The sequence below is a fragment of the Hippocampus guttulatus genome, chromosome 15 (genome assembly GCF_054856545.1).
Source record: "Hippocampus guttulatus isolate MCC_2025c chromosome 15, RoL_Hgut_1.0, whole genome shotgun sequence".
NCBI lineage: Eukaryota > Metazoa > Chordata > Actinopteri > Syngnathiformes > Syngnathidae > Hippocampus > Hippocampus guttulatus.
In genome coordinates, this window is record NC_141275.1 from 7,029,961 (window position 1) to 7,047,690 (window position 17,730).

The following is a 17,730-nucleotide window of genomic DNA, read 5'->3' on the forward strand; positions in this document are numbered from 1 at the left end:
GTCTCGTGATCATAAATGCATTTTTAAAATTTATTTTTACACATTTTAACATCAGTAACTTTTTGAAATAAGTTGGAAATCAGAATTTATCAAACAATGCAAAATGAGTCCATTAAAAAATTAAAAAATCCAGATCTTTCTCCTCCTGGAATTTAACATTCAATTTTATGCAATGATAACCGGACAATGATGAACACTGAAGAAAATTGAGGTGGTCACTCCACTTCTGAAAGTGTTAGAAACAATCACACATATGAACAATTTTGCTGGTGATTCAATGCGTTTGGTAAACAGTAAACGAGCCGATTTGTTAGTAATGATTGGCGCTGGCGCCGCGGTTGTCAGAGTCCACAGGGATACTTTAACCAAGAAGGGATCATCCCCGTTTCATTTGCGAGCTTCCAGTATCTTTCCTTCAGGATGAAGGCCGCTGCTTTGGGTTGTCTTTGCCTGCTGAAGACGCCTTTCTTGTTGCCCACCACGCGAGTGACTCCTGCAAGATGCAAGGAACAGGAAGCTCGTAGAGTGCAATAACGGAAAAAAAAAAGTAATTCTGCCTTTCCAATCATTTCAATGGGGAAATATGGTTTGAGTTTTGAGCGCAGCACCACTGTATGGGTGAGTTCAATTACCATCCATTCAATTACTTTTTTTTTTAATGGACTACAATTTCATACTTGTATGCTTTGCTTATTACGTGAAAGTGTTATTTGAACATAACACTGGTCAACCGTATTTATTATTATTTCTAACAATTTTTTTGTAATCAAAATTTAAAGTAAACTTTTCTAGATATTTTTGCACCGATTCTGAATTTTCATAAAAATTAAAATATAACAAAATAATATAATATGTAACAGTAATATATTGAGTCATATTTATGAATTATGGGTTAGGTCCAGCAACAGGTGGAATTTTTGTTTGAAAGGCCACTACTACTAATTAGAAATACATTCATGCATATTTAACATGTATTTTTTATTGCACTCTTATTATTTACAATAAATCGGTTAACCTGTCATTACATAAGATGAATGACTCCCCCAAAAAATAAACACAAATAAATGCATTGATTCAATGTTCACATTGAGAGCTTATACTCCTGCACTTGTGTTGCGTTCTGCACAGGCAGCAGTACCTTGGACAGTCATGAAGTCGGCAAAGTTCCAGATGAGTTCACCAACGACATACTTCTTCCTCTTCTGGTCGAACACGTTGTGGTAGCTCTGCAGGACCACATTCTGGTACTCCTCGGTAAACATCATGGGCGGGTCCTGCAGGGAGACGACAAAGAAAAAAAAAATCGTAACTGATCTTGCCTTGCATCGACATGCGTTGATCACATTCGCTGTCTCGACTGCACATGCTTCCTCACACTGTGAAGGCCCGGCACCGTGTCAGCTCCGTATTCACTCTGGATGATGGGCTTCTGGTACTTCCCGTACCAGTTCTCGAACTGGGTGTTGAGCTGGATCGGGATGACTTCCACATGGCCTGGATCGTGGTACCAGGAGAAGTAACTGTTCACACAGATCACGTCCACGTAGGGGGCCTTGGCACAGACGACATAAGCGTGCACGGTTCGTGTAATGCCATGCATGTGCAAGTTTTTACTTACAATTTTAAATAGGTATCATTTCTTTCCTGAACATTTACCTGACACTTTTCAGGAGCATCTTTTTGTAATAGGAATTTGAATTTGACAAATACACTGTCTCTTCCCTTACGAAGAAGAAAGTCAGCTGATTCTCTGAAAAGCTGAGTTCTGATCAGATGTTTGCGATGCCTTCACAGATGAGTGGTCCCTCACACAAATCGGCACCTTCAGGCGACGAACGTAACAGCAAAGGAATGTGACGAATTCCCAGGAATGAATACCACTCAGTTGTGATCATAACGTCGGCGTCTACCCCTCACATGACGCGTCGGTTTGAAGCACATTTCAAACCAAGTCAGTATGACTAAAATACATTTCCGTTAATCAGTATTTGGGAAGTTTTTAGGGTTTTGCTGTTATCAACTTCTACAACAGATTTTGAAATAAAACAACAAAGTGACGACCTAATACTTCCGGACCAGACTGGAAAACCAATTTATGAAAGAGAACTTGTTTGTTATAGCAGTATTTCTAATATTTCACCCATACACAAAAGCTAATACTATTTTGACGTGAAAAAATGATCAGCAAGGTCTCAAATTGATCAAACTCACCCCTCTGTCTCTGGCATAGTTACTATCCGTGACATAAGTCACAGGCCGGGTCGGGTCCATATCTTTAGTATGCGTTATTAAAGTCCTGTGGGACACATACAATTCACATTTTAGTGTCACAAATGCATCATAATCACAGGACTGACATGCAGTTACAGTTTATGTCAGAAAAAGCTGCGCTGTACAATTTTTCAACCCTGCAGTTGGAAGAACAGTTCGACGGAAGACAATGGACACATGCGTTAACCATCTCTATCCTATCGCTTAAATGCATTCACACTTGAAAGCAGTCAATCTAAAAATGGGTCTTCTCATTGTTTACCTTTTTAATGCGCAACAAGCCATCCCTCATTATGATAACTATTGGTAAAATGTTCCCGAAAGTAAAGCAAAGTCCAAACTGTAGAATAACCTTCACCCTAAAACAACAACAACATCGAAACAGGGTCCGACGGTGATGGTGACCCAATGACCATGCGTCTGTTTGGCACCATCTTGGGTCACCGCGCACCTTACAGGCGACAAAGGACATAGGGGGGAGTGGGGGGTGGATATTGAATAAAATAATGAAAGCAATTTCACAGAAAGACGATAAAAACTCACTTGAAATACAATTCAGCAGGAGGCATCTCTGACGCCGGCTCATTGGCCACTGACCACATGACCACAGAGGGATGGTTCTTGTCCCGTCGCACAAGCTCATCCATGACATCAAGATGATGGGCCAGGGAGGCGTTGCCAAAACTACGACTGTCGATTAGGCAACACACAATCGGTATTATTACCGCACATCTTAGGCAAAAAAATAAATAAATAAACAGCCGAACAAACAGAGATGTGACATCGACAGGTTAGACCAGTTATCTGTTTTTGAATCAAATATTTTGTGTCTGTATTTTATCTTTCAGACGAAATCTTTTTCAGTGCCAGTACAGTTCTTGTTACAATGCCCCGAAAAGTATTTTGAACATCAAGACTGAAAAATATCAATGAGTGTCTTGCATTTCTAGTTAATGATTCGACAGTGTTCATGGGCGATGGTGACGGACACAACAAATTTGGACCTACATGTCTTTGATGCCCACCCCCGGGCATTCATCGATGACCACAATGCCGTGGCGATCACACATCTGCAGAATCTCCTCCGCATAGGGGTAGTGGCTGGTTCGGAACGAGTTGACTCCCAACCACTTCATTAAGTTGAAGTCTTTGACAATCAGGGGCCAGTCAAATCCTTTACCTCGAATCTGTCATACAATACAACCAAAAAAGTCATTACGGATCGTAACAGTGAAGCCACATATTTGAACACATCCTGAAAAAAAATATATATATATATTTGTACATTTACATGAGAAAAAAAACAGTAAATGCAATGAAGCCTATCCCAGCTGACATTAAGCAAAATGTTGTGCGCAAGCTAAACTAGCTGCCAGCCAATCACAGAGCGCACCAATCCGGACATACACACACGTTCACGGCTACAAAAAAAAAAAAAGTTTAGTCTTCACTTTTGTAGCGGTGTGGGACATAAAGCGGTCCTCTGGCTCCCTCTAGTGGTACTCACGTCAGAGTCCTCGTGCTTATTGACCCCGTGGAAATAGAAGGGCTTGTTGTTGATGAGGAATTGACTGCTCGTGACACGGACGGTGCGGATGCCAACTGGCAGAGCGTAGACATCTGTATAAGTTGATCTGCCATCTGCTGCCATCAAGTGAACCTTCAGGTGCAATAAAAAAATATATATATATAACACATTGATCATTCAGGTGGCAAAGTGACTGAACGCTGACCCACCTCTAAAGAGTAAAGATAAGCTGGATTCTCGTGCATCAAGTACGGCCACCAGAGTTTGACATCTGTGATTTTGAGCACTCCAGAAGGCTCGTTGGAGGAAGCCACGCAATGTCTGTCTTTGTCCATCAAAGTGACCTTCACGGTGGCCTCAGCAGCATTTTGGACTGATATCTTGTAGTTGACTAGACCTGAAACGCAGAGGATGAAACTTACTGTGGACGGACAAGACTGAGAGAAGATTTCGGTACACAGATTCTCGAACGTAACATTACTTTGACAATATAGTGAGATCCAACAAAAGAGCGACAGCAACAATTCTGTCTTTACAAAAATAATTTAATGATTCTGTCAGAACTAATTCAACAATATGTTAGCTGAGTTTTTTTTTTGCAGTTATATTATTTTGGTCCAACAAGAGGGGCATAAATATTGTTTACTTCCAGAAATTCTCTAAAGGGTCAGCAAATGGTAGATGACTAAATCCACTCAACCTAATGTAGTCTTTATAAACTGCTCCCAGCATGACGCAGTCATATAGTCGGAGCACTATATGGCTCCAAGTGAAGATGATCTCATAGTTTTTGAAAAGATGCTATTCTATTCTTAGATGTACCTAATTGAGTATCTGCTTAGTGTAGTGTATGCGTGATAATAAGATTAAAAAAAAAAAAAAAAAAGGACCAAAAAAGATACCTGTGCTATCCGAGAAGTCCGTCACCACTGTGATGTCATCTACGTAAGCCTTGGGAGTAGTGTACAGCAATACAGGGCGGTGAATCCCAGCATAGTTGAAGAAATCAAAGTTGATGTTTTGCACAAAAAAGCCATCAGGATACCTGAGGAGTAATTCAATATGTGAGTCACGATGAAAAATGCAAAACGACGTGTCCAATAAGTTTGTAAAGCAGCTAACAACAGCGGTTGTTTCTCAATTTTTTTCCTGTGATAGTCTGTTCTTAAATCATCATAAATAACAAGGAGAAAAACAAAATCTGTCTTCAAACAGTGCATTTGAAGTAGGTAAAGACGCAAGTGTGTTTACTTAGTGGGGTCATTGAAGTACTGAATGGTCCCAGGTGGGAGAGTCTCTAAAGTGAGAGTGTTGTTGACCGCGATGGTTATCCTGCAGGGGCTTGTCGGGTCCTCTCGGATCACACTGCCTATTTCTGCCTCAAAGGGAAGATGGCCACCGTTGTGCTCGGTCACTTTCACCCCGTTGACCCACTGCAAAATTTTGACAGACCGTAAGTAACACCTCAACAGTGATGAAGCACAAATAATAACTGTGATTTATTACGTTTTCATGCTTACCACCACTGAATAATAGTGAGCACTTCCCACTCGGAGAACCACTCTTGTTCCTTCATCTGTGACCCAGCGAGAGGGCAACACCACCTCTCGCTCGTACCACACCCAGCCGATGAAGTCTCGTAATGTGGGGTCTTGTGTCATGTCGTTGAAGCTGGCAGGAACGGCCATGTCTATCACGGGGCCAGTCTATCGAATGGCATCACCGCATGAACACAGTGTACCACCAGCCACACAATTTAACGATCAAATAGAAAATCTGTATAAATGACATTATAAGGTATTGCTTGAGCTGTATTAATTTTGCGACCACTGCATGTCTGTTGTTAATATTTACATTAGAAAATATAGTCTACTTGAGTAAAACTTTATTACATTGATGGGTGGAACAACTGCAACGTAATGAAACATAATTATAGAATTGTGTTGCAAACTCTGACATTTTTTTCCAATTCGGTGACATGTCAGGTTTAGGTCGGTTAACATTTTTGATTGTCCAACAATGTAAGCTCCGTTAGGTGCATGGTGAGAGTCGTTCACCTCAGCCAGGCGACTTTTGTACCAAGACTTGTCGAAGCCTTGCTTCCTGTTTGGCGACTTATCCGCTCTGAAGCTCCAAAGGCCGCTCAGATCCTTCACTTCTCGAGAAGACGACTCCCGGGGGAAGAGCATTCCCATACCCGGTTGGCAAAAGGAGCTCGGCAACACCGCAAAGAGACATAGGTACCTGAACAAACTGGATCTTCCTAAAGTAAACATGTTCCAACTTCCATTGAGCCACTAACCGGATGTGACGTTATCGATTTCACAATACTGTACATATAAGAATACTGTACCAACGATTTCATATACCGTTGCTATAATTTCTCCTCCTCAGGAAAAAAAATATCCACAAAAAAAAAATCAACGATTTTGGTCCAAAATTAGCGCACTGTTTATTACACGTCGAGTTATTTTCCCAGCTACAGGTATTTAGATTTACAGCCCACTGATAACAAGGAAGACCACGTATCGCAACTCCCGTAATAAAAGCAACGAACATAAATCATTTAAAATTGTAGTTCCGTGCACGAATATAAGTGTCTCACAATTCAGAGGTGTTTTGTGTACTCAATTTTATAAGCACTGTGGCAATTGTGGCTAAAGTCCAGATTTTTAATTTTTTTTTTATTAAACGATCTTGTGTGAAGTATGCAAGTTTGGGGGGTTGAAGGGAGCAATATTCGTTTATTTCTGTTTTGCAATCAAAACAGCAGACTGACAGAACAATTCTGAAGCACAGTATAAATAGTACAAACACAACATTGGCACAACATTCTCTTAAAAGTTAAATAAAAATAAAAACAACTGACAGCCATAAAATACTCAACCATCCAATTGTGTTAAGTCAATAGCATGGACAGACTGTGAAGCCTGAGTGGATACTTCACTCTCATCCATTTGTGCATTTTGATTTTTAATATTTAATTGTATGACAACAAAATTACAACATCCCCCAAAAGAGGAACAACAGCACAAGCCCATTTCCAGCAAGAATGTAAAAATACATTTCTCATTCACTGCTATTGATGGCGATTGATGCCAAATATGCATTGTAACTGGCAGGGTTGGCAATGAATGAGTTTAATTCTGACCAACAATGTTGGAATTGCCTGGCACAGGTCCTCAAACATTCAAATGAAATCATCCACATGACCTCGCGTTTTTACTGTCCGCTAGTTGAGTTCAGTCGATGACACAGATGGTCGGCACTCCATTTGCACATCTGTGTGCTACTTGTTTTTGCAGATAGACTCCAACCGATTAAGGAGTTTAATGTCATCCTCCAGCTGCTTCATTTCCACCTCGAGGCGTACCTTACGAGTCTTCATTGACGGGGTGTCTATCATAAATGGGAGGCGCTGGTACTCTGCATTCAGCTCATTGTATTTCTGCTTCAGGTCCTGGAAACAGAGCCAGTTTAAAATGTTAAAGGATTGATGTGCATTTGAATGCATCAGTAAGATGAACATTGTTGATGTTGATCCGACAATATTTTCAGTCTAATGTAAGCTTGCCCACAATCAAATCAGGAAGACTCCAGTATCACCATACAGTTCATGGCATTAACAGATATCAAAGTTAAGGGGTGATTTGTTTTTAGATTTTATGGCCTTTTAAGAATTGTGTGACATGTATAAATCCCAAAAACCGAAATGCATGTGGTATATCTGTAATGCCAATCACCATTGCATTACTCATACTCACGTTCATCATTACAAGAGGAATGTTTTATATCTTACCATTATGATTGGCTTACATATTTGTAAACTACACTGCACTCCATAATTATTGGCACCTCTGGTTACGTTTTAAAAACCTTCACCAGAAACAGCTCCCATGCCCATTGGGAGTCTTCAGACATCAACCCCATTGAACACTTATTGTGAGCTAAAGAGGAGAGGACCCAGGTCGCTGGATGATTTAGAGATATTGTGCAAACAGGAATGGTCGAAAATCACTCTTTGTCTATTCTCCCAATATTATATAATATTATGTGCCATTTAGTTGGCTGTCTTGTAGCCTCATGTACCTCAACGATGGCCTGACATTCCATGTCAGAAAGGTATTTCATGGTTTCATGCTCCTCCTGCTTTTTCAGATTAATGTTGTACTCTTCCAGTGCCTTTTGATGTTTTGCTTTGCGGCGCATCAGATAGTTTGGTACTTCTCCATAATCCTGCAATAAATAGTAAATAAACATTAGACCCAAAGTTGGATCACTTAAATGTTTCATATTGAAAAAAAAAATCCAAACCTCTTACTATTGCTGCTTTCCACAAAAAGCACTCAACAGAAATAACTTTTTTTCTTTCTCAAGTATCTGAGGAAAATACCTTTTTCCTTATGTACACAGGGACAAGTCCAGAGTTTCTATTATGGTACTCCTTGTGTCCCTTGTTTGTGTCAACAACACACGGAGTCTGTTTGGGTCCCTTTGGTGTGGTCGTCTTTCGCTTTGTAGGGCTGGTAACGGGAGGCAGAAATGGCCCTGAAGGGACCGCAGGCTTCTTTGATGAACAGATGTAATGAGTCTTGACCTGTTTGACTAGACAATAAAGTTAAAGTGAATAACTATAACAATTGTTTAAAGCAAGCGTGGTGAACATGTGGCATTTTTTATCCACCTTTTCAATCTTTTCCTCCTTATGTTTAAGGATTAGGTGGAGTCTATTCCAACTGACTGGGTGAGAGGCAAATTGCACTCTGGGTTGATCAACTGCAGTCAACCGCAGGGCACATAGAGACGATTCACACTCACATTTTCACTGTGAACAAGGTGGTCTTCAATGAAACCAATATGCATGTTTTTGGATTGTTTAAAGAAGCTTGGGTACCTTGAAGGTTTTTTGTTGTTGTTATATTCATTATAATCCCTTTATATTTTATTTCTGCTCTATATTTTGTGTTGCAAGCCACACTTAAAACCAAATCACACACATGCAGATGCCTGCAAGAAGATATGTCAGAGTGAAAAGGCTAATAAAAACAGTGTTGCATCACTGGTCTCCAAAGCCCAAATCATTTTGAATGAGCTACTGACATCCCATTAAACCACAAATGATCATAATTCATTAAAAAAAAATTAACTGTTGTATCATCGGGGGGCATGATGGTCGACTGGCTAGCATGTCTGTCTCACAGTGCATGGGTTCAATTCCGGCCCCTGGCCTTCATGCATGGGTTTTCTCCGGGTACTCCGGTTTCCTCTCACATTCCCAAAACATGCATAGGATGTTGATTGATCACTCTAAATTGTCCACAAGAGTGATTGTGAGCATGAATGGGTGTTCGTCTGTGTGCCCTGCTATTGGCTGGCAACAAGTTCAGGATATACCCCGCCTAAGTCAGCTGGGACAGCCTCCAGCACAACACTTGTGAGCAGTTCAGATAATGGAGAGATGGATCGTTGTATCATAGCAAATTATTATGAAAACTATTGATAAAAGCAATGCTTTCCAGCCAGTGTGACATAAAATTGTCCGATTTCACTTAATTGGTCTGGATTTATTACAAATAACATCTGCCAGTGTTGTATTGTGACAGGCAGAAGAATTAAATGTTTTGTATCCATTTTATAAGGTATTTTTGTTGGGTGGGTAACCTGATGATTTTTTAAACATAAAATTTACGCCATCGCTCAATAAAGGTTGGAAAAAAACGGGTTAAAGTGTTAAGAGAAAGGTTCCCACCTTAGGATGGATGGATAGTGAAAATAAACTCAAAAGGTAAACAATTCAATAATGACAGAAAACTCACTCTCTGGTAGTTTGGGTTCTTTGGAGTGCTTTTTCAGGTAATTGGTAGGGATGGGCACGTCCAATCTAGTTGGCCCCATTGTTTTCATATAATTTGTGGGTTTGGTCTCCTCAAGAACTGTCGGCCTGAACTTTGACACATACCTTTGGAAATAGCACATTGCAACAAATCACGTTTAGCATTTTCTAATATATTTCTGTCTGAGAATTAAACGTATTAATTCTAAAGTGACGTTATTTTTAGTTACTCCGATCAGCAATTTGTTTTCGTCGATGCCACCGGATCATATGAACGTTCCGTGTTACCTTTGTGGCTTCTCGATGATAACGGTCTTCTCAATGAAATTGTGAATGGACTCAAGGGGGTACAATTCTCCAGCCATCTCTGCTGAATTGGAGCAGGTAAAACCAGTAGTTAAGGTGTCAGTCTGTGTCAGCTTAGGGTCACGGGTTCCGATCCAAATCTGGCTGAACAATGCATGATTCGCTAATGTCACATGTAAAGCTATGTATTAAACCCACAGACATGTTACCTATGACGACGTAATTTCTGGTCACTATGTATAAAGGCCGTACATTTCTCTTCTCAGAAAACGTCATCGCCCAGTGAACGCATCGCTCGGTCGTGTGGCGTCATCACTCACTGTGTTTACGCGCATACGTCACCTTGCCGAATCACGTGACCAGGAATTGCCAGTATTTGGACTTGTGAATTGGGAAACTTGAATCGCTACCGTTAGTTGTGTTCAATCTATTACGGTCAATTTCCACTTTTCCGATTTTTTTGTCTCCTTCCGTCACAGGAATGTAGTGAGCCAACGCAGAAGTTTCCACCCGAAATGTCATGATAGTTTGTTTTTGAGTGCTGAGTCAATTTTTTGCTGTTGCTGCTGGTCGGAACAGGGTCGCTCCTCCACAATGCCCGAGTTACCAATAAATGCACCCAAGTGCTGTTCTTTCAAGTCCGCCACCCATTGGTCAAAAGTAATATTGAATACGCTCTCAATAATAAGACACCGTTTAATGGCTCCTTCACAATCAATAACTATTATCCCAATTTCTCCGTTTTACACTCCAATTTTATTTCATGGACCGTGTCTCTTTTGGTAATTGGAGATTACGTAGAGAAACTAATAAACAGACTATGTTAGCGTTGCTTGTTCCAGCACTTCGAGGCAACGTTCAATAAAAATGAGAAGTACATTGAAGTCAAGACACTGTTAGGACAGCACAGCGTACAAAATCATTTAAAACGTTTTGACAAAACAACCGATGTAGCAGTGTTCCACTAACTTTAAACGGAACCACTCACATCGCCATATTGGCTGATAGATTTGTTTTCGTGAAGATTTTTCTCTTGGTTGCACACACTCTTTGGTGGCGAAGTGGCAACGCCTACGGTGCAACGCATGCGGAAGTGCTGCAATACCAATTCGGCTTGTGGGTAGAAGGTTCTTACCGACTATTGTTCAGTAAATAGCTGTTTTTTGGAAACGGTTGACATATATGTAAATCGCGAAACTACAGGGATATTCCACAGCTGTTTTGCACGCTTTCGGTCGGTAAACATTCGATTTTTCGACATTTCGCTATTTAGACCTTAGTCATCTGTCAGGTAGGCTTTATAACTGCTTGTCAATCAACCAGCCGCCGATTGCAATGGAAGCTGAAGCCCCGGCCTCCGAAGACCCCGAGAGGAAGCGTCGGGTGCACGGCATGTTGAAGCTCTACTACGGGCTTAACGAAGAAGGAAAGGCAGACGAAGAGCCACAGTCCCTGGATCCTTGTGACATCAACGGGCCTCATTTTGACCCAGAGCACTACCTAAACAAGGTGAGGCAGGGGTTCCCGTCACCATCACATTGATAATCAAGCAGAAACAAGTCAAAATTAAAAGCAATATTTTGCTGAGCTTAATTTATTAAATGAAACCGTTTCATTTCCGTTGTTTTGCTTAGAATACTGCATGTGAAAATAGCAGAAACTCCCAGGTATCAAAACTTTCCCCAAGATTGTCGGTAATAGTCATTTAACAAACACAGAGGAAAGCACTGAGAGTCTTTAAAATGTGGCTAACCAGTCAGCATTGTGTGTCCCAATTCAGCTTCGAAAAGAATGCTCTCTTGCAGAGCTGATGGACCAGGAGACCTGCATGGTCAAGCAGATTCGTTCATTGGATAGCGACATGCAGACGCTGGTATATGAAAACTACAACAAGTTTATATCAGCTACAGGTGAGAGAATTCACTTCCATCTTCCAATTACTGTTGAAAGCTTTACCCGGTCGACAATACAATGATAAACAATCTCGCCCATTTTTCTCAAGACACCATAAGGAAGATGAAGAATGATTTCAAAAAGATGGAGGATGAAATGGACTGTCTGTCTGCAAACATGGCAGCAATAACTGATTTTAGTGCTCGCATCAGTGGTACCCTTGAAGACCAGCATGCTCAGATTACAAAACTCTCAGGTGACACACTGGTACCTCACCGTTTTGTTGAGTGAGTTGTGGTATGCCTTCACGTTTACGTTGTCCTGTTTTTTTTTTTTTAACTACTTTCTTAGGGGTCCACACTTTGTTACGAAAGTTGCAGTTTCTGTTTGAACTGCCTGCCAGATTAAACAAATGCTTGGAACTGCAAGCCTACTCTCAAGCAGTGAATTCCCATCGCCATGCTCGCTGTGTGCTGCAGCAATACAGCCACATGCCTTCCTTCAAGGGCATCCAGGATGACTGTCATGCCATCATGGACAAACTGGCGCAGGAGCTTCGGCAAAAGTTCAGGTCAGTTTCCTTGACGTCTCAAGTGCAAATGTGATGGAGTGACAGACAAGACGCTACAGAATCCAGGCAGAATCAGAAAGGGCCATACCCACAGTAAATTTAGGGTCATATTCTTAGACAGTCAGTAGAATTTATTAATTTTGTCACATTTCAGCCTGTTGTAGGAGGTAGATATCTGGACGGTATGAAGGTGTGCAATTTTGTGTTGTTTGACCTTGGTGAGGTGTTCTGTGCATGATTTAAATCAGCAACAGTTAAATTTAGCCATGACAACAAATTTGTACTTAAATTGGCCACTTGGTATTATGAGCCGCGACTCTCTGTTAGAATATGGGATATTTGCAAATAAATAGGTTACACAGCTGGATTTTAAAAAAAACTTTGATTTACCTTCAACACCAGTCGATACTTTTTTCCCCCCTCCAACTATTGCCAATGGCAACTAGTTACACAGTAGCGTCCCAGAAATTTACTCAGTGTCTCCTGTTGTCCCCAGAGGCAAATTCGCAGACGAACTCGTACAGCCTTTGTCATCACGCAGCAGTGCAGCCTTTGGCAACCTGTTTGTTACGTGTTTGGGAGACGCAGGGGATATTGCTGCGGTTGCTGTCCTCTGAGTTTAACAGCGCCTGTCGTCCATTGACAGTGATGGTGGCAGTCAGAGCCAAACAAAAAATATTGACGACACTTATTCCCTATGCTCATTAAACTCAAGATTTCTCTTTTTGCTCTCAATTGCTCCTTCTGGAGTCATACACCGCTAAGTACACATGCTTGCGCATTATGCTCTGGAGCATATGCGCTCCAACAACAAATAGCTGATGAATTTTCACTATAAGGGTGGACAGTATCATCGGTCCACCGTGACGTGGTTCATTGTTCAGATGTGATTCGACTAAGGGTACATCTGTTAGCGTCTTGAAGTTCGTTAGTAATAAATATAAATAAATAAATAAATCATGTCACATTAAAAGCCACAGGGTTCCAAATCTGTGTGTGTGTGTTGGGGTCGGGGGGGGGGGTAGCCTGGAAAGTACTTGAGTGTTCTTGGGGCAAAGCCTGCTGTAAATAGCGTAAATCAGTGAGATAATGGATGCCCTCGATAAGAGAGGTTTATAATTGGCTAACAAGTGCCACAACATGAATGCAAAACAAAGCCCGGTCATCATGAAGCTCCTAAACTCATTTCAACATAATTCCTTGGCACCAAGATGCTGCAAAACAGGAATAGGTATTTTTTTTTCAGTGAATAATGGAGAAACGTTTAAAAAAAAAGGAATTTGTGAATGCCGAACAAATACAAGATGTGGAGGGTTTGCTGTACTCTAGAGTATGTAATGTAAGTTGTTTCATATATTTTTGTTGCCATTCAAAGTTTAACTTTATAATAGTTATATTGTGCTACACAAAGAAAGAAATGTGCATCATTTTTTAGAGTTTGAGTGTCATGGTAGCTGTAATAGTCCTGTTTCCTTGTGTGTATTGTTTTGCTCACAGGGACGGTGGCTCGAGTGCTAAAGACCTGTCCGAGTGCGTGGAGCTGCTGTTGCAATTGGATGAGCCAGCAGAGGACCTTTGTGAGAAATACCTGAACCATGCGGGCTCTCGCCTGGAGTTGGACCTGCAGAGCCTGGAAGCTGAGATAAGACCCAGCCCGCCCGGACCAGCCGTGAAAGATTCTTCCACACGGAGGCCATCGCCTAGCGTCACTGCTGGCTCGCCACCCGACGGCACTGCCAAAACAAGCGCTCTGCCTTCTCCCTCCTCGAACACCGACATCCTGGAGTTCATCGACAGAGGCTGCAATGAATTTGTCAGCAGCTTGTGTTTAGTAATTACATCATATCAAGAACTTTTCGTCAACCATGCTCAGACAGGCGAGCTAGCATCCAAGAATATTCCTCAGATGGCAAACAGCAAGCTGCACGCCTTCGTGGATGATCTGGCCGCTCTGTATTTTTCGCTTGTGGAGCGAAGGATCAAGGAGGAAAAAGGGGTCGCTGATAACTCCCTCTTGGTCCGCGCCCTCGACCGATTTTTCCGCAGACTCCAGGCTGTGGCCAAGCTGCTGCCGGGCTCCTCCGTGCCGCAACAAGGCACAGAGATTGTGATTCGCGCTGCAACCGAGCGAGTCAAGCAGTATCTCGCTGCTCTCCAGAGCTTTTACATGGACAGCTTGACAGACGTGAGGCAGGCCCTAGCGACACCTCGCCTCTCGCTGGCTGCTCCGGGGGCCGGCTCTCACTTTGGAGGCCCGGCCTCAGGCAGAGATGCTCCAAGTAGCCTTCCGGAGCTGCTCTCCTCCCTGTCAGCTTCCATCTTGAATCAAATCAAGTCCGTGTTGGCATCGGTGCATCTGTTCACAGCCAAGGATATTACTTTTTCCAACAAGCCATACTTTAAGGTGAATCTTCAAATGCCATAAGCTACTTTTTTTGACGAAATTTTGGCGGTGACTGGTTAGCCGTTCATAATGCAACTTCATCCTTCAGTTCCTTGCTTTTATATCTTGTAGGGGGAATTCTGCTGCCAGGGTGTTCGTGAGAGCCTGGTTGTGAGTTTCATCAAGTTTGTGTGTCAATCTTCTCGTCAATTTTGTGAGAGTGCAGGAGACAAAGGAGGGTCCACCCCGCCAGCCCTCCTGTTGCTCCTTTCTCGACTCTGCTTGGACTATGGAACCTCTACAATCTCTTACATACTCACCCTGACTGACGAACAGTTTCTGGCACAGGTAATAAATAGCGCGTCATCGTGTACTTTATATTATCAAGTTAAACTAGACATACTGGTTTTGGTGTTGAATTGTTTAATTGAACTTTGCTTCGAGCGAAAATGTTCCTTCTTTTTGTACATTTTCAGCACCACAATCCAGTAACGGCCGTCACTGCTCTATGTGCAGAAGCCAGGGAGGCAGCACAGAAACTACTGAACCACTACGTCAAGGTACTCACACTCTTCCTGCTGGGGAAATGATTACTGCACGCATGCATGTTTTTTAGCCAGTGTCACAACATTGGGTTCACCTTCACAATCCAGAGAGATCCAATAAAAACATTTAGAGAGATAATCACACTCAGTTTTTGTTGATCTTGCCATTTTCAATATTGTGGTTACCATAAGCAGCGTTTTAGAACTTCACTGCATCGTTCTGTTTCTAATATGAGATTTTATTGAACTACGTGAGAGGAACGAAATATTAGACACCACTCCTAGCTAACCTATCTAAACAGAAAATGACCTGAATTCTTATGTTACATATTCTAGATCGAGTTTAAGTCTTGCTTATGAATCTCAAATAACAATGAAATATCTCACCACTAAGCTTTATTTCAATTGAGGCAGTATGTCTTTGTGTTCACATTTTCAGGTCCAGGGTCTAATTATTTCCCAGATGCTTAGAAAGAGTGTCGAAACACGAGACTGGGTCAACACTATCGAGCCCCGGAATGTGCGTGCGGTGATGAAGAGGGTTGTAGAGGACACCACCTCGATTGATGTGCAGGTGACATATTTGGCCTTGAAACGCCATCCTCTCCCCTCTGTCGTTCAAGCAGGCCTCCTACATCCTTTTTTGTCACCATAGGTGGGTCTTTTGTACGAGGAAGGTGTGAGGAAAGCGCACAGTAGTGACTCAAGCAAAAGGACTTTCTCGGTCTACAGCAGCTCAAGGCAGCAAACTCGCTACGCCGCAAGCTACACACCAAGGTGCAGTACATTAAACATCTGCATTTATTCATTTGTGTATTTATTATAAATTCAATTTCTTGAAATCTTCAGCAAACATCTGGGGATAGGTTCCTCAGGGGGTAAAAAAAAAATCCATTAGAGGTGAATAATGAACTGCAAAAGATTACCTACCATAGACAATAACAGTCTGCGACAGTGTACCGTTTTTTTCAGTGGTGTAGAACTGCACTGCACGGCTCCATGATTGACTGCGGGGGAAGTACATTTTAATATTCTTTGATTCTCTGCAGTGCTCCCATGGATACCAATCTCTTGAGCAACATACACAAGCTATTTTCTGAACGCATTGACATCTTCAGCTCAGTGGAGTTCAATAAGGTCTGAGCTCTTCTTGACCATGTTCTCACTCACAAGTACGCACACGGTCACTCACGCAGTCATTCCTTCTCTGTCGCAGGTCTCCGTGATGACGGGAATCATCAAAATCAGCTTAAAGACATTCCTGGAGTGCGTCCGGCTGCGCACTTTTGGTCGCTACGGGCTGCAGCAAATCCAGGTTGACTGCCACTACCTGCAGATGTACTTATGGCGTTTTGTGTCTGACGAGAACCTTGTACATTTCCTGCTGGATGAGATCGTCGGGAGCTCCGCCCACCGCTGCCTAGATCCCGCTCCGATGGAGCAGAGCGTCATTGAAGTTATCTGTGAACGAGGTTAAAAAAGGTTAAAAGTGTACCACCGAATTGTTAACCAGAGCATGCACATAGCCACTGGATGTTATCAAACACTGGAATCTTACTGTTTTGTTCGTGTATTACGAAATGTTCGTTATAGCATGAAAACATTCATCTGGCATTCATAACATCAGTGTGTTAATACAGTAAAACAGTCCTTATAAGACAATCGAACTAACTCCCAAGACATCAATAAAACACTAAGCAAACACTATAAGTTCAATCAGTCCAAAACTTCTTGTTAGGATTTTTTTTTCATACAGTTTCAATAGGTACTCCAAACACTTCAACTGAATTTTAGACTAGACAGCTTGAAAGTGAAACCATGTTCAATACAGTATTAACATATGAGGTTGGTTCTGCAATCTGATGACTAAATGAAGGATAAGGAAGTAGGCCATTTTTAATATATCTTTTTACAAACCATGTTTGGCATTTAATTAACATCACTGTCAATTAATCTGCAGTGTTCCCACGCTTTACAACAGTTTGCTTTATATTTAGTACACATTCATGATTCAATTGCAGAATTAATCTATGAATAAATGTGTTGCAATCTTCATCGTGCTGATTTGGAGGACATTTGTTGTATGTGGAGCAAATAGTTAAATTGTGAAGATGTATTTGTTTGGACATTTCCCTTTCAAGGAAAAAAAGAGACGTAAATCATTACTATGACACAGGTCAGGGAAATTAATCAAACCTTTCCACGTACCCCCCAAGAAAGGTGCTTATAAATAAAATGTATTATTATTATTATTATAAGGATTGGTTGGGAAACAATGGTGGAACGCAAAGCTGAATTAACGGAAGCGCGACCGTGGAGCCAACTTCAGCGTCACGCAGTACGGTATATTTGTAATAGATATGTGAACAGCATCAGTTGACAAGGTATTCGACGTCTTTA

General features: G+C 41.7%; 3 protein-coding genes across 4 annotated transcripts; 1 reads left to right on the forward strand and 2 right to left on the reverse strand.

Moving 5' to 3' along the window:
* Positions 1-16: 16 nt before the first annotated feature.
* Positions 17-6,102, reverse strand: gusb (glucuronidase, beta). The gene is made up of 12 exons (XM_086130224.1): positions 5,857-6,102; positions 5,320-5,505; positions 5,051-5,232; positions 4,702-4,844; positions 4,009-4,196; positions 3,779-3,931; positions 3,280-3,458; positions 2,815-2,961; positions 2,212-2,296; positions 1,376-1,552; positions 1,139-1,274; positions 17-493 (listed from the first exon to the last, which is right to left on the reverse strand). Exons 1-12 carry the CDS (start codon positions 6,073-6,075, stop codon positions 342-344), a joined length of 1,947 nt encoding a protein of 648 aa, XP_085986350.1. The 5' UTR covers positions 6,076-6,102; the 3' UTR covers positions 17-341.
* Positions 6,103-6,547: 445 nt separating this feature from the next.
* Positions 6,548-10,213, reverse strand: LOC147193617 (enkurin-like). The gene is made up of 5 exons (XM_086130225.1): positions 9,921-10,213; positions 9,616-9,758; positions 8,193-8,404; positions 7,889-8,035; positions 6,548-7,259 (listed from the first exon to the last, which is right to left on the reverse strand). The coding sequence occupies exons 1-5, from the start codon at positions 9,995-9,997 to the stop codon at positions 7,089-7,091; spliced, it is 750 nt and encodes a 249-aa protein (XP_085986351.1). The 5' UTR covers positions 9,998-10,213; the 3' UTR covers positions 6,548-7,088.
* Positions 10,214-11,025: 812 nt separating this feature from the next.
* vps51 (VPS51 subunit of GARP complex) lies at positions 11,026-17,383 on the forward strand. 2 transcript variants are annotated; one of them, XM_086131912.1, is made up of 12 exons: positions 11,026-11,172; positions 11,262-11,447; positions 11,719-11,848; positions 11,941-12,087; positions 12,183-12,402; positions 13,900-14,806; positions 14,918-15,133; positions 15,262-15,345; positions 15,770-15,904; positions 15,986-16,107; positions 16,380-16,467; positions 16,547-17,383. In XM_086131912.1, exons 2-12 carry the CDS (start codon positions 11,274-11,276, stop codon positions 16,805-16,807), a joined length of 2,484 nt encoding a protein of 827 aa, XP_085988038.1. In that variant the 5' UTR covers positions 11,026-11,172; positions 11,262-11,273; the 3' UTR covers positions 16,808-17,383. The 2 variants fall into 2 exon arrangements, with proteins under 2 accessions (XP_085988038.1, XP_085988039.1); XM_086131913.1 differs by having other exon boundaries at positions 11,032-11,447.
* The last annotated feature ends 347 nt before the right edge of the window (positions 17,384-17,730 follow it).

What these genes read in the sequence shown, in the direction of transcription:
- LOC147193617 (XM_086130225.1), bottom strand. Translation starts at nt 9,997, where the DNA reads ATGGCTGGAGAATTGTACCCCCTTGAGTCCATTCACAATTTCATTGAG. An exon ending in AGAACCCAAACTACCAGAGA is followed by an intron (nt 8,405 to 9,615) that starts GTGAGTTTTCTG and finishes TTTATTGTCTAG; the next exon opens with TCAAACAGGTCAAGACTCAT. An exon ending in CTGTGTACATAAGGAAAAAG is followed by an intron (nt 8,036 to 8,192) that starts GTATTTTCCTCA and finishes TATTTATTGCAG; the next exon opens with GATTATGGAGAAGTACCAAA.
- vps51 (XM_086131912.1), top strand. Translation starts at nt 11,274, where the DNA reads ATGGAAGCTGAAGCCCCGGCCTCCGAAGACCCCGAGAGGAAGCGTCGG. An exon ending in CAAGTTTATATCAGCTACAG is followed by an intron (nt 11,849 to 11,940) that starts GTGAGAGAATTC and finishes ATTTTTCTCAAG; the next exon opens with ACACCATAAGGAAGATGAAG. An exon ending in CCACCTCGATTGATGTGCAG is followed by an intron (nt 15,905 to 15,985) that starts GTGACATATTTG and finishes TTGTCACCATAG; the next exon opens with GTGGGTCTTTTGTACGAGGA.
- gusb (XM_086130224.1), bottom strand. Translation starts at nt 6,075, where the DNA reads ATGTTTACTTTAGGAAGATCCAGTTTGTTCAGGTACCTATGTCTCTTT. An exon ending in GGACTTCTCGGATAGCACAG is followed by an intron (nt 4,197 to 4,701) that starts GTATCTTTTTTG and finishes TCTGCGTTTCAG; the next exon opens with GTCTAGTCAACTACAAGATA. An exon ending in CCTGCTGAATTGTATTTCAA is followed by an intron (nt 2,297 to 2,814) that starts GTGAGTTTTTAT and finishes TGTGTCCCACAG; the next exon opens with GACTTTAATAACGCATACTA.